We start from the raw sequence: 16,176 nt of genomic DNA on the forward strand, positions 1-16,176 counted from the left end.
CACAGCAGCCCAGGAATAGCCAAAGGAAGCACTAAAGGTCTGACATAAATTTTCAAGTCCCAGACACTTCCTCTGCTTTTAATTTGCTTCCAGAAGTAAATTTCCTCTCCCACACACTGCACTGGGGGATGTGCAGGGCAAAGATACACCACTGCTTGTTTTGCATTCTCCTCTCCATCTGCTTCAGGTAGCAGTAAACAGCTCTGCTGCCTGGAGTCAAGACTTTCAAGTTGGAAAAAAACTAAGATAAGCAGCATCCAACTGGGCTGATCTGAAATCAGTCTTTGCATGTTAGGCTAAGCCTTACAGACGCATCAGACAAGTAGCAAATTTCCACCACTGCCTGATTAGGGTCTACCAAGAGGGCCCCGAACCCTCTTGCTTTACAGAATAAGGTGATTTATAGCAAGGTAATTAAGTTTCCTCAAGTAGGAAATGAGCTGTTTATGTGTCCCTGATGTGGCCAAGCTGGAGAAACACCAGAGGCATGAAAACTGACAGTTGTAGTCAGGGCATCACAGGAACTTTGGAATCAAAATTTGAGGAACACTAGTTTGGTGGCTCCTTGCTGGCTGACCCAGCTGCTTCTTTTCAGCAGCTCCCAAGCAACTAGACTGACGGCTAGATTAGCAGAGTTTTGCTGCCTGCCACTCTGATATTAAAGGAGTTGCTGTTGCCATCGATGCAGAACAATCTACATGACAACCCCCTAAACTGGCAGCAATGGTAAATGCAATGGGCAGTGCTCCTACTAAAGAAAGAAAGGGAATACTGAGCAGTGGCTAGAAAAGTGTTCACTTTAGTAGAATAGTTTCTAAATCTCCAGCAGAGATCTGACCTGTCAAACATGGATGTGTTGGAGAAGGAAAAATGCTTTAGCCTTGCAACCAACAATCAGTGTCCCGTGTCCTGAAAAGCCTATGCAGCAATGTAAGGATGGTTGTTCTCTCCACCCAGGGACACGTACAGAGCTGCAGTTCCTGCCTTGTTGATGGTACATATGAGTGAACAGGACTGAGATGTCACGACAGTCAGGAGCTTGGGACACAGGATTTGTCAGGAAGTTCTGGGTTCTTTGGCAAACAGATCCACAACTGCTAGAGGTGCAAACAGCACGAGATTGCTTTTTTCCCTGACTCCTGTTAGGAAGCCGTGGCAGAACCATTCACAGTGGTGTCTTACACAGCCTAAGGCTTTCCAAGATGAGTTTGTGCTGTTGTGATGGGCAAAGTTGTGATAGTGGCTATGCAGGACAAGCATGTGTTAAAATTCATGTTTGAATGGAATAGCTGGTACTTCTATCAAGGTGAATGACAAAGGGTGTGAAGATGTGGAATACAGTCACATGCTTGCACATGCTGTAGAAAGGCGCTCCTCCTTGTTGTACATCAATGGGTTACCAGCAACAACTGACTGGCTTCCTGCAGGTGTCACAGCAGAGATGGGCCTTGGGGAGAGCCACAAAGGGAGAGAAGGTACAACCTGTACTAATATACTGCGGGCAAAATCAGCTCAAAGGGATCAGGTGCAACAAGGTGCTGTAGGACAGTGCATGAGAACAAAGGGGATGAGATGACCCCGCTGGCAGAACAGAGACAGAGAAAGCCTGGGAAGACACAAAACTGTCCGGTAGGTCAAAATGTCTGACACTGCTGCATTGTAACTGGGAGAGAGTAGAAGAATTCAAAGGGTAAAGGCACAGACTGCGTAAGCAGCCCCAACTCCTGAGCTGAGAAACTTGATGGGAGAACTGGGTACGCAGGACAAAGCAAAGGGGAAGCAGACGGTGCTATCCAGCCTATGAGCCTTAGGGCAACGGCATGTGACCAGTTTTGGAGAGCAGGGAGAATGGAGTGGATTTTGAAGTAAAGATCATATTAGCCATTGCCTATGGATATTAACAGATGAGCTCTGGCACGACAAGCTGACAGCTAAAGATCATTGCTTCCAGCTGTTGCTTCCTCCATGGATTATCACAGAGAAAACGTGACTGTGCCTAATTCATTTCCACAAATTGTCTTAACATTATTTCTAGCAGTGTCCTAAGCTCCAAACAGCTATACTGAAACGACTGTCCATCCAACCCCACCTTCAGCGGTTGCCATTCACAGCTGCCTAGGCAAGTGTGTAAGAACAGGGCAAGCTATAGTACCCTACTACCACCTCCCAGCCTCACACAAGTAAGTGTGCCCCAGCTGAAGTTCCCTTCACCAATTCCAGCAAAGCTTCCAGAAACCGCACTGACTCTACAACCTTTGTTAAAGAGAACAGAATAGTAATGCTCTATGCCAGCACAAGATTATTTACCTGCATTCATCCATCAATGTCCTAAGCTTACTGTTTCCCATCCAAGATGCAGTCCAGGAACGAACAAAAGGAAGCAGATTTCTTAGTAGTCATTAGTAACAACTTTTTAGTTAATGATAGTTAAGATTGACTCTCTTTCAAAGCATTTTTAACCCTCAGTATTAGTCACTGGTATGGTCGCCTGAGTAAACTGAAAACAAGATTATGAAACAGTTGTCTTCTGTATCAATTTCTCATCCATTAAGTGAGAGAACAAAGAAAATAAATAGCCAGTAAACTTTCTCATCATTATGTATTTTCTCTCTTTCTTCATTTCCTCAGTTTCATAGTCCTTTGTATGTTGTTTTCTGTGAGATGGCACAATGTCAAGGAGAAAGTGGGATCTGGCAATGTTTACACCTCCCCTTTTATTCATGTTGTTTACTTTTACTGCTTCTTTCCTCACAGCAGCTCCTTTATCAGGTGTGCATTAGATCTCATCCTAAAACCTGATGTGAAAACTTCTGATGACCCTCGATTCTTGGAGCATCAGTTACACTGCTCAGAGGACACTGATAAGGAACCGGGGTTGTGTTGCTGAACTGTTAAGCAGTTCTAGGACAAAGGCTGGAGAAACAGGTCTGGAGTTGGGTTAGAAACTTCTGCATCTGAGCCCAAGTGAACAGGGAGAAGGATGCTGAACCATGCAGCGGTGGCCCAGCTCCCAGAAAATGAGTTAACCATGGAACTCCTGGGTGTATTTAGGAATAAACTGAGAACCAGCTTTGATTTTGACTGAAGTTTTACTGAACCAGCTGAACCACCTTCAGTGCACAGCACTGATGGAAACCTGTGGAGGTGTAAGAGGCTGTGACTCATTGTGGGACTTTTTGCTGAAGGAAACTCTAGGACAGCATTTCAGAAGAGGATGGAGTAACGCTGGCAGGACGTGCTACTACTGAACTCTCAGAAAACATACCAGTGTTCTCAAGGTGGAGAACAACCAGTACTCTCTAAGAAATTAAGCACTGCTCTGCTCTTGAAGAAGCTTTGTGACTTTTGATAACTCCTGCTTCATCTCCCATGGTAAGCTGTAGCTAGACTTGGACAAATCTCAGCTCACCAAGACTGCAGCTCCTCTGGGCAGTCTGGCCAGGGGATCTTACCTTCTTGGTACTCAGTACTTGGTTTCAGGCAAATGGTGACAAGGTCAGCTGGGACAGGTTTCTCCTCATGGAAGGGGAATTAAACATGTTGTAGAAGTGGCTGCAAAAAAAAACCCACCGGAGCCACAAGTTTTGAAAAGGCTTGGGAAGAATAGTGACATATATAGAGGAAAATGCATCTCCTGCCTCAGCAAGAGATGCTGTCAGACATGTATCACTTAAACCAAGTTTGGTGGCAGCTTGCCATCCTTTCTCTTCCTCCCTCCCACCCCACTGGCATCTGGATATATTTCTATCCCATCTTCTCAATGCACAAGAAACTCCCTGAACAGGGAGAATTTTATTTTCAGAAATAAAAGGGAATTGGTAAATACTGAGTAGTTCTAAAGAGTAATTTATGACAATGGCTTCAAATCCCACTTCTTCCTTAGATACATGTCAGGGTTTGGGCCTATCACTAAAAAACCCACATAGAGTCATGTGTATTTATTCTCTGCTGCAGTTGCACCTGCCTGAAGCAGTAATTACATCAGGCCTGTAAACGCGGTATTCCCCTGCGCTCTGGCTGGGCAGATGTATCTAAACCAAGTGTGTCGGGAAACTCCCCCCTCAATCAGTGAAAGTGCAGACGACATCCTGCTCTGTTTGCTGCTCATGGCATCCTTACAGAGGGTGGGTTTTGTTGATGCAGCACACTAAAAAAAACTTTGCATCAACCAACAATCCAAGACTGCTGTAACACCCACAGCACCATGTGTCCTGGTAGAGTCTGTACTTGTTAACGGCTATATACCGGGATGGGATTTTAGCAGAGACTCCTTGTGAGGAGTCCTAGTGGGTGGTCAGTGGAGACAAGTTTTACCAGCTTTTCTCACGTTTAGTTATATTTTTACTTGGATTAAGTCTTTCTACTTGGATTTCTCAGTAGGACTACTTACCAAAGTCTGTGCAACTGGTGATGGCTGGGAGTAGTAACCTACACCCTGGCCTAGAGCCCGAAGGTGCTAGGAGGTTCCTATGCCACTGGAAGTGCCATGTTTTGTGGGACTGTCACTATGACCTTTGCATAGTCACGAATGGTACCAGTGCATGTTTCTGGCAGTGTAGGGGGCCAAACCTCATTATGCAGGCTGAGATTTATCTTGGATGGCTACGTGTTGTAATACTCTGTGCAGGTATGTGTGCCTTCCTGCCATGGCTCCCACTGCAAACCTACCTGAATGGGGATATAAACACACAACATTTAATTTACATTCACGCAATTAACAAGGATTTACAGTACTCCCAAGAGCTCATAAATGCAGATGGATAAACTGAGGTTCAAAGAATGGAAAGATTTGGTGAAGATAATACAGCTGGTTAGCACAGTGAGTGAGAATTAGAAACCCAGGTCCCCCAGCACCACTCCTTGTCCCCCGTTCTCTCCCTGGTTTTGTTTCTCCTGCCAGGATTAGCTCTAGCATTTCTGCATGCTTAGGAAAACCAGCAAAGGTTTGCTTATCACACTGCAACATTCCCTCACCAGAAAAGCTTAAAACTATGCTTACTCTTAACATTTTGGCACTTTGGAACAACTAGGACTTGTTTCTTTCTGCAGAGCAGACATAAGTCCTTTTGATCCTGTAAACTTTTAGGCAGTAACGCTGGAATAAAATAATAATTGTGCTTAATGAGGGTAATGGTTGCATTTGTAGTAGGTAAATGATCCCTACCTGCATGCAGTACATGAAGTGTTTAAGCTTCTTCTAGATCAAAGATGCTGTAGGAGTGGAAAGAAGACCATGATCGGAGGGATATTTGGCCAGTTTGCTTTTCCGCAGGCATTCTTCATGCATTCCTATTTTTTTAAAAGAAGACAAACCACCGACTTGGGGGAAACTCACTTGAATGCACCACCAGGATGAGATTGCGGTCAATGTCCTTTATTTTTCAGTAGGGCTGAGAGAGGCAAAAAGAGGTCAAGTGACTTCCTCAAGGTCAGAGACCGTCTGTGAGTCATAAAGGACGGACTGTTTGCCTTACAGCCCTGCATTCATTCCGCAGGGCTCTATGCTGCTGGTAGGCTTTTTCTTTGCCTACCCTAGCAATTTCTGGGAGCCTTGACCATGCTGCTGCTCTTGCCTCTGGTGACATTTATCAGAGACCTGTGGTAAAATGAAGGGGTATCGGCAGGTCTGTGTAAAGAACATGGCAGCACTGGATTTTGCAGATGTGAGGGGGAGTCCCTTTAAGTCAAAACTCTTGGAGCTTGAACTGAAGCCCAGATAGTAGCTTAGTGAAAGAAATGCCAGCAGCACTGCCAACGGCAAGTGGTGAAAATCCTAGGCCAATTTAGAATATTTAAAAAAAAAAAAAAAAATCACATGAAATTATAAACCAGATTTGGGATCCTTTGAAACAGGCTAAATAGTTTAGGTTGTAGGGGTGCCACACGGCTCCACAATGGGACTGTAGAAAACACACCAAATTTTGTGGGGCTCTGATTAAATACAAGAGCTGGCCACCCCACCTCAGAGAATTGCCTGAAGGTGCTCTACAAAAGAAGTGGAGCTAAACACAAATCTGTGTGCACGTTTGCGCCTAAATGTACATTCTGCAAGGCAATACAGGCACTGACAACAGTTTAGTGTTTGCCTACATGTTCTTACTCATGTAATCAGTCATATTAAAAAACCCCAACCAACCAACCCCATCCTTCACCCATGAGATTGCCCCAAATCCCCTTTGGGTGTATATTTCTCACTTACTTATTTGGCTAAGTGCATATCTGTGCTGATCCTCTCCTCTGACTGGTATGCTGCATCTAAACAAGTAATTGTGCATGTGTGCATCTATATTTGTGATGCAAAACATCTCTGACAGGTGGATGTGTGGTGGCCACATGAAAAATGACAGTGCAGAAGCAAGGTGGGCTTCTTAAATGCTAAGCTTGGAGAGTAAGCGGAGGTGCTAAAAGAACTTGAAAATAAGGACACTCAGATGACAGCTGCTAATGCTACTGGGTATACAGCAGAGCTAAGTGAAAAACAGCTTTCTCTAGAATTAGCACGTACTGCTGTTATGCTCCCTGCGCTATGGAGTTTTATTTATTTTAAAAACTCTAGGCACCCCTTCAGTGCTCAGAAGCAGAACTCCTTGCATCTCCCCCCCCTGTCAAGTAACACTGACTTCAACTCTTAACAGTACGTGCTGGTGCCTCTGCTAGAGCTCACTGTGTAAAGAAACTGATGGTTTCTGCTGCACCACACTTAGAAAATAAAGTCCCACTGCTGCACCTCTTGAAGTTGCTATGAGATGGGTATACTAATTATGATGAGAGTTCTGGGGAAACTCCCTCCCTCCTTTTCCCTTCCCCTCAGACATGAATTCAGAGATCCTTGCTAGAATGGGAACTCTGGGACTGGGCTAGGAGTAGCAACACTGCAATTCCAGTTAAACTGCACACTCCCCTCTCCAACGTGCAGGGCATTTCTTTAAAATTGTTTGCAGACAGCCCAGCAGACACAGACGAAGCTAGGCATTTCCGAGACAAACGCTGTTCTCTGCGCTGTGCGTGCCATCTACTGAAAACATGTGACAACCGTCTGTGCAAAATGACAGCTTGACCTGCTGTGAGGTTATCCCAGGAAAAGCACTGCTTGCAACTCCAGGGTTAATTATACTCATCTCCTCCTGTGTTCACACTGGTTAAATTTAGGAAAAAATCTGTTCGAATCTAGGTTAAAGATGGAGCACGCTTCTCACAGTGTCTGATTGCTACTGTTGACAAGATTAAACACAACCAACGGTGAAAAAAATTCCCCGCACAAACCCAAAACGGTAAATAAATGAGCTGGACAATGACCATTAAACGGGACAACTCCATCAGCGGGAGCGGACACATTTCCACCAAGTGAAACGTGTACTCAGCAGAAAGTGCCACAGAAACAAATCCCATCCCTCCCTCCCACTTCATTTACCTTCTACCTACCACGTCTCATTTGTATCTAGCAGATACTGCCTGTGAGCACTTTTTCAAGCCCAGGAACTCGCCAAGCTATATTGTTCAGAGTATTACGGGCTCTTTGTACAGCCCTGCCAATCTAAATGATCCTTGCCAAATACAATGGATTTTAACAAACCTGTGAACGGAAATTTGGAGAGAAACACAATTACAGCTGTGCAATTATGGTATGGCTCTGGAATCTCACCTGCTTCTCCCTTTGGTTTTGAAGGAAAAGTATCTGAAAACATGATAAAAGGGTGCTAAGTTGTGCCCCCCATTACATCCCAAAAGGCATGTCAAGTATAACAGGTTGGCATGGATTAAGACTGGAGAAGATGCTGGCTTGCTGTTTCACACCGTTCGTTTTATTCTGCGTCTATTTTAGCACTAGGTAACAGGAAACAAAGCTAACCAACTCAGGCTACAAAGCCAAAAGCCAAGTGATGGTGACTGCTGACACACTGATGTCCCGATTTTTGCCATTTTTCCCCCCAAGGATATAAAGGGTAGTGAGTGACCCTTCATCTTTCTGGAAAACAGCAGAGCTTCATTCATGTTGTCATTTCGTGCACCCCGTCCAGGTTATGAACACTCTCGTCCCTGTATGTACCTAGGCACAAGTTTTTGTTTTAGAGCGGCTTCCAGGCTCGGCAAGAAAAAATCCCTATGCTGCTAAGGACCAAAAATAACCTCAGATCCTGCAGTTCTTCCGTGGGTAAAGCTCGCTGAAGTCAACAGGAGTTCTGTCTCTATAAGGACTTCAGAATCAGACTACAAAGTATTTAAACCCCCCCACCCCCCCCCTCCATCTTCCTGCAGCACTTCTGAGCAGATTGCAGGGAGCAGAGGGAGTGACGATCAAATGTCTACTGACCACAGCGAGGACTGGCAGCCAGTGAAGAGCCCGGACTGTATTTGCTTTCAACTTTCATTGCCCGGAGGCCAAAAAATTCTTTTTATATCGAGTACTACTCGGAGCTACTGCAGTGGCGCCCAAAGCCTTCCCCTTCCTTCCACCAAATGTGGTAGAAGGAGTCTCTGCCTCCCTGTAGTGCCGTTATTACAGGCACCGGAGCCGGCGCTGGACTGAAGGACACCCCGGGCTGAGGGCGAAGCCCAGCCCGCCAGCTCGGCCGGCTCACGAGCCCCCGTTTCCCCGAGTCCGAGCGCCCCACGGCCGCGCCGCTGCCGTGTCACCTGCCTGGCGGGGGGAGAGGCCACGGGGGTGACCCGGCGGCGGGAGCATCCCCGGGAGGGGCGGGGGGGGGCCGCGGCCGGGCCGTGCGCCCCCTCCCCAGCGCTGCCCGCGGCAGCCGGGCCCCGAGCCCCGCACCGGCCGCGCTCCGCTGCCAAACGTGCGGGCAGGAATAAAGATGGAAGCCGACGGAAGGAAAGGAGATGAAACGAGCCGAGAAGCGAGGCAGCGCTATTTTGCGGAGGGGAATGGAGGTGCGCGCGGCCGAGGTGGGGGACCCCGCCGCCCCACTGACCTGCCAGGCTGTTGTAGCAGTCAACCTCGATGGCCTCCACCGCCTGCCGCTGCTCCTCGCTGAGCCCGGCGGCGGCGGCGGCGGCGGGAGGGCGCTGCCCGGCCGGCTCCTGGCTCAGCAGCAGCAGCAGCGCCTTCAGCTCCAGCAAGGCGCGGTGGTACTTGCCGATGGCCTCCCGGAATTTCTTGTCCTTGTAGCACTGCGCCCCTTCGCTCTTGAAATCCAGCGCCCGCCCGATGAGCTCGCCCGGCTCCGCGCTGCCCCCCGCCGCCGCCGCCGCCGCCGCCCGCGGCTGGGCTCCCCCCGCCGGGCCGTGCCCGTCGCCCGCCCCGCGGCCGCCGGCGTTCAGCTTCCCCGCCGCCGGGCTGGCCCTCTCCATGGCCGCGGCGCCGCCCGGCTCCCGCGCCGCCCTACGCGGGCGATGCCGCGGCGCCCGCCGCCGCGCTGCCGGCCTTGCCCCCGCGCCGCTCCCCGGCTCCGCCGCCCGCTCCCATCCTCCGGCGGCCGCCGCTCCTCCTCCCCCCGCCCCGCAGCCCGCGGGCCGCCCGCCCCCGCCCGCCCCCGCCGCCCGCCGCGGGCACCGCCGCGACCCCCGCCCGCCGCCGCGCAGCGCGGGGCGCCGAGGCCGAGGCCGGGGGGAGCCCCGGCGCCGCTCCCCGCTCCCCGGCGAGGGGCGAGTGCGTGCCCGGCGCCGCTGCTCCCCAGAGCGGCCACCCCCCCGGACCGCCCGCCCCCGCCGCGCTCCCTCAGCCTGGGCTCCCTCCGGCCGCCCCCCGGCGGCCCCGTCCCCGCCCCGGGCCTTGCCCTCCTGCGCCGCGGGGTCTCGTGTCCCGGGATCCCACCTGCTCCGCACCCCGATTCCCCCCCTCCCTCGCCTCTCCCGGATCCCACCAGTGGCCCCCCACCGCCTACACCCGCCCACCGCCCCTCGCGGTGTTTTGGGGTGCGTGCTCCAGACCGCCGGGCAAAGAAGCGCCCGGGGAACGAGCCCGCTGCGGCCTCTGCATCGGGGCAGCCACAGCGCGGGCCCGCCGCTGCCCTGGCACCGGCCTCGCGGGGACTTGGATTTTCCCGAATCCGTTTTTCCCGTGTGCTCCTGAGAAATGGGCCGACGCTCACCGATGCCGGGAGCGCTGCCCGGGCTGGGGGTGTCAGTGGGGAGTGGCTCTCCTCGTGCGGACAAACGGCGGAAGAACCGCTCTTGGCACCAGGCTTGGCTTTGTTAGGCCAAACACCCTGCCTGCATTGTGTATCAGAGCAGTTTGATGTATTTTGGGTGCATTGTTGTGCCAAGGTATTTTGTAGGTCATACTGTGTGCTTCAAAATGAGAGGATGGATGAAAGTGTAGTGAGATTTTTTTTTTCTCAATAATATATCGGGAGACGTCTTTTCATTACCCATCTAGCTTTTAGGTGGTAAAGCTGCAGCTGTGGTACAATGTGTTCGAGCTTCCCTCTGCAACCAGGAGGACATTTTAAAACAGAGACCTGAGCTTCTCTTTGAGATGTATGTCCAGCCTAGTGTGATGGCATGTGGTGGTGCAGTGCTGGGCAAACTGGGATAGCTGTGCAGCACAGCTCTGTGTCAAGGTACGAATGCAGGTCTGGAACTAGTGCCCGGGTAACTCCTTGTTAGCAGGGCTAATAAGTTGGACTTACGCACTGGTAATGTGAGCCCGCTGCTGCTAGGTTTCTGGACCTTGCTGAAGTTGCGGCCACAGCGTGGTACAGACATACATCTACCCACTTGAATCCAAGAGCCAGAGCCTCAAGGAGAAGCAAATCGCATCATACTTATGAAAAAGTATAATTTTGAAAATACTTGCATGAGAGAAATGAGAGCTGAGGTATTCAGCAATGATGACATGATTTCAAGTGCTTTGATTTCCAGGCATCCTACCAGACACATCTTCACAAATCCTTAGTTGATGAAAATGGATGTTCAACATTTTCAGGTACCTCAAGCCAAGAGTAAGGTAAGTTACTTAAAAATCTTGCTCAAAGTATGTGTGATCTAGAATCAGGAAATCCTGGGGGTGGGGGGGTGGGGGGGTATTAGTCATGGTAGCTAGAGTGGAACTGATGTGCGGAACCTAAGGAAGAAAAATTTCTGCTGGGTCATTTTTTAATCTGTCTGCTAGTCATATCGCAGGAAGTGAGTTTAAGTAACTTCAGAGGTTTCACGGTACCATTATTGATTGCTGTTCAGGAGAATTCACAAGGACAATGTATGTGTCTTGTGCTGGAACGCTGACTTTGCCAGGGGAAGGGAGGTTGCCATGGGGGTTTAATTCCTCAGATCTGAGCAGCTGCAGAAGCAATCGAGGAAGCGACTGCTTTGTTGGAGGGTGGTGCAACAAAGTGACATTGGGAGTTGATGTTGCTTCCCTCTCTCGGGGTTTGCTTGAGCCCATTGGCATAGGTGGTATAGAGGGCACTGAGACAGAGAGGACTTTCCTTCTCTCTCCTCCATGTACTAGCCTTAAGGTGATCTCTGAGATTTCTTCCTTTGGTTACTGGTCAACAGTGGATGCCTGAAACAAGCTATGCAAAGCTGAAGTTTTCTTACAGAAGAGTCTGGCAGCGGTCACTGCCAATACAGGTGCAGATGTGGTCAGAAAAGGTCACTAAATATTGATAAAACTGGGTGCTCCTCGCATTATGAATTATACTGAATGTACCAAACTGTGGCTTAGTCCCAAACGTTGCCTAAATGAGTTTTCCATCTTGTAGTTCTTCCAGAAATGTCCACGCTCTCTTCCTGACAGATTGCTGGTGAATATGAAAAGGAATGTCACAACTGTGTAAATCCCAAAACAGATGATAACAGAAGTGTCTGAATGATTGCTGCTGTTGGCCAGCTTAGCCTCTGTGTTGGTACTGAACAGTATCCCTCAACTGAGAGCTGGATCTCTCAGCCAGAGAATTTAAAGTTGCCATAAGATTTGTGCAGGATGACTGGCAAAGATCAGTTTAGCCCATCAGCTCCTTCCTCCTAGAGAGGAGCTAAGTAGTCTGTTGGCTGCGCTAAAATATTTAGGAAACATCAAAACGTCAGTCACAGGGTCACCACATTGACCGTTCCTGTAAAGAACCGCTTTTGTTTGTTTCTTTTTCAAGGGGAATGTGGTGCTTGGAAAACATGAGAAGCTGTTGTTTATCCAAGTCAGACAAGATTTCTGCTTGAGAGATAGCTCACATTTAACATATGACATGATGTCCAGATGTAGATTTTGGCTGCCTGGGGCCCATTAGACACCCTGTACAGCCTTGCAGATGATCAACACCTCTGATGATATCCAGCTTGAAAACCTGATGGGAAACTGAAAGCCCCAGAAAGGGTAGGCTTATATATTACATAGATACACTGGACTGTGAAATAAGGCATACATTCAGATAAAATGAAGCCAGTTTGCAGTCAGTATCTGTATGCCGTGTGATGAGGTCATGGTCAGTATTAGCTGTCACGCCTGTCTTTTGTCTAAGGGTGAGGTTTTTTTGTCCGTAGAAGCAGAACGTGCTTATCTGTCTCATTCTGTAATAGACGGGGTGTGCCTGTCTGTCTGGATGCCCCTAGGTGCCATGAGCATCTAAAACTGCCTGGGTGTGCCTGTCTTTCCTCCTCCACGCTGAGATTTCCTTAGTACATTCTAAAAACGTACACTTGCATTGCTCAATTATTATTGTTATTATTATTATGCAGTGGTCACATGCTTCGTAGGGATATTTTGGGATCTGTGACTCACTAAACCATAGTTACGTGCTCACAGCTTAACCTGAAGAAAGTTGTCTTTGTGGAGTCCTGATCATGGATGGGAGATGTGTTCTTAGGTGAAACTGTAAATATTGGAAAGATACTGGACGCGTATCTGTGAGATCTTGAGACCCTCCTCTAGCTGCGATTGTTTCTGTCTGCCCAATAAGATCATTAATTGACAGGCAGGTCTGGGACAGATTCCTCCCATTTCAGGAGAGTGCTAGAAGGAAACTGGAAAGGCTTCTGAGGAGAGCTAAGGAGGCTGGGCACCTGGGCTCTGGTGATGCATTTTTCTAGCCAGATGCGAATTCTCTGTAGCACTGGTGAGATTTTTATAAATCGAAACTTTAAGGGCTGCTATGAGGACCCATGTCTATACACATTCAAAACCAGATACCAATTTGGAAAACAGCATAGTCTGTAATGCCTCAGTCCAGTTCTCCTTGTGCATTCATTGGCATTGATGGCACTGTTAGCCGTGTTAGAATTGTTTCATCAAGTCCTTCATGAACACTTATAGGGGCAAAGCACAAGCCTCACCCCTATCTGAACAGGCCAAAACAAGATTGTGATGAAAATGGTGTCAAGCCCTTGTGAACGGGAGAAGAGGTCACTCAGTGCCTCCGTTCAGCTGCAGAATTCCCAAGCTGCAGTGAGCTTCCATCACACACAGCTCCTGCTGCTACAGTCTGTCACCAGCTTAGACAATCATCCATTATTTATTTCCAAATTATACATAAAGCTCTGCATCATAGCCTTTCGTCCATGTACAGGAAAAAGAAGAGACGAAGCTTCTGAAAGACCTAGGAAAACAAAAGCAGAGAAGCCTCTGAAATCCTTTGCTCGGGAGATTGTCTTATGTAGTTATATCCAAGGAAGAGAAATAAAGTCACATGCAACAAAAGGTTCCACCTTGGTACAAATTCCTTTGATCTCTCCATATCATTTGTTGCAGTCAACAGTTCCTTTTTGCACAAGAGATCCTGTGTTTACAAGTGTTCACCAAATGCAACCCACTTCACTTAGAGAGCATTGTGCAGGTGTTTTCTTCCTTGGTCTGGGCTGTGCGATCGGTCAGGTGATCCTGCGGGGCTGCTTGATGCCTGCTGATTGCCTGGTTGAGAATGGTTCATATCAGGACTACAAAGAATTTCCTAGGAATAGTATACAATCAAGGAAGAATAGTCAATAGAAATATCTGCTGGCAAATAAGAGTTTCTCTGTGACAAGCCATTCCTTGGGCATGTATATGAGCAGCATCTTTGCTGCAGAAATGTTTGTTGATAAAGAATATTGAGAGGTAGATGGTTAATCAGAAGAGCTGTTGAGAAGTAAAATGACTGTTCCAAATTCTGGTTTTAACATACTGGAATCTTTTTCTGAAAGACGATAACCAATTGTTAACTAAGAGGCTTAGCCATGGAGGCTAAAGGACCCAGGATGGGTGCAAATCAAACCCATTCGTCATCATCTTTCCCAGTGTTTCTTTTTGCACTTTAATTATAAAGTAGAAGCAGTCCTCTGATTTGCGGAATGGTTGCACAGGAAGGGAATGCTGCCAACAAAGTTTGAGAAACACTTTTAATCTCTTAAATTCAGTTGTTGCCAGCCTGTCTGCAAACTGCAGCTATAATCTCTCAAGTGAACCCATGTTCTGGGAAGGCTCTTGCACTTTACTCGGGCTGAACTGATGAGCAGCGAGGTTGATTCCCCTGTTGTGTGCAAAAAGAGTAGATTTGGAAAAAAATCCCACTCACATCTATTTTATCAGGTGGATATTGAGAATGGCAAAGTAGACACTCGTGTATCTTTCAGCCCTCGTTTTTCCTCTATCTTATCTACCAGCATCCAAGGCTGTCCTAATTCTGAAGGCAGATCTACGCCAGGCAAAGGAGCATGGTGTGAGGTTTTTGAGTTAGCAGTGACCTAGATCTGACTTGAGAACAATGCTTTTACTGAGACCCTGAGGAAGCAGACCCTCGCTCCATCGTCCTAGTTACTACTGCCCCAGGGAGACCTGCAGAACTGCTTAATGCTATGCCATAGCAGTATGGGCTCGAGTTGCTGTGCATCAGCTGCTTCACCACGACTGGCAGGGTGCCTGCTCTGATCCTTCAGGATGGTGAAGACACTCATTCCTGTAACGCTGAAAGACTTCATATTGCGCATCATTGGTGGGGAAAGACTGCACAGAAGGAGCTACTGCAGGGCTGCTTGTGTCTGGCATCCTCTTACGGCCCAGGTAAAGGGCAAGTACTTCATGGTTAGTAAAGATCATTTAAGTCCAAGAGGTGGACCAGGTGACACTTGGCGTTCAGGTCTCTACCGGAGTGTGGACTAAGTCACTTGGGATTCAGTGTAACGGACAGTACGTAAGTGTAACTGGAAACTGAATTACTGAACAACATAAAAATAATCCTAAAATGCACTGACTCCCCATATATCGTGAACTGCTGGCACTCGGAAGAGAAACGCCATCCAGTGACCACCAGCAGTAAAGCCTGCTCAGGTTTTGTGTCCACATTAGGACTGTTACCTAGTCTTTATGTCATGCTTACACCTTCAGGATCAAGCAGTGACTGCAACTGCACTCCAGGATAAGTGCATATTTATCATTACTTGCCCATTACCTACATAATTAACACCAGCACCCCCGGGTTGAACTCACACATATGGCTGTAACTGTCATTCAGCTGAATGCTTGCACGGTGACATACAGACACATCAAATGTGTATCTAACTACCCCTCAGCTTGAAAAAACGGTGTCTCTCAGTTTTGAGGCTCAATCTCTGTTTATGAGATTAAAAATGAAGCGTGGGAGCAAATGGGAATGCTTGTGCTTCTAATTGCTTGCTTTGTGCGACAGCCAGATAGTGTGAGGCACAGCTATTCCCAACCCTTCTTACAGCTGAACTGCAAGAGGAAAACTGTGAGCACTAATTTTACCGAGCAAGCAGACCTGCTAGAGAAGCGGCTGCCTTTTTAATATCTGTTCCAGTGATGTGTGAATGAGTTAACTTCTCACAACAAGCAGAGTTGGCTGGAAAGTTCCTAGTTTGGCGAGGTCTTTGAAAACCAAGGCTTACATGAATTGTCTCACATGTGGCATCTGTTTTTATTGTTTTATGTCATGGGTCAATCTTTGCTAAGGTGAAGATTCGGTGCCTGTCAACTTTGTTGTGCCAGACGGGTACAAAACCCTGGCCTCTGGGAAGGCTCTTGCTGTGCCAGACGTACTTGACCAGGCTGATGTCAAAGGGTAAGTTTCTACTGTTTTCAAGTCTGGTCTCAGAAGTCCCCATAAGTTGTAGATGGTGATGAGATGAGTGGCCTCCAAGGAGAAACAGGCTATTTCAGGAAGTGTGGCTGATGATGCAATAAATGGTACTCTCCCCTAAGAGAGTACTTAGCCACTCTGTCGGCAGACTGACAGGCCCTGCAGCTCAGTTAGCAATGCTATCTTTGGAAGAGAGGTGAGATGAAGGTGTTTT

At 48.2% G+C, this 16,176-nt stretch overlaps 1 protein-coding gene across 2 annotated transcripts in view; it reads right to left on the reverse strand.

Moving 5' to 3' along the window:
* Positions 1 to 14,672, reverse strand: part of TTC9 (tetratricopeptide repeat domain 9) — a 33,479-nt gene extending 18,807 nt beyond the window's left edge. The window contains exons 1-2 of one of the 2 annotated variants that reach the window (XM_074909665.1): positions 14,641 to 14,672; positions 8,928 to 9,184 (exon numbers count right to left, since the gene is read on the reverse strand). In XM_074909665.1, coding sequence (XP_074765766.1) covers positions 8,928 to 9,184; positions 14,641 to 14,672 — 289 coding nt within the window. Of the gene's footprint in view, positions 1 to 8,927; positions 9,388 to 14,640 lie in introns of those variants that run through there. The other variant, XM_074909664.1, reaches the window with a different exon arrangement.
* Positions 14,673 to 16,176: the final 1,504 nt, after the last annotated feature.

The sequence above is a fragment of the Athene noctua genome, chromosome 6 (genome assembly GCF_965140245.1).
Source record: "Athene noctua chromosome 6, bAthNoc1.hap1.1, whole genome shotgun sequence".
Lineage (NCBI taxonomy): Eukaryota > Metazoa > Chordata > Aves > Strigiformes > Strigidae > Athene > Athene noctua.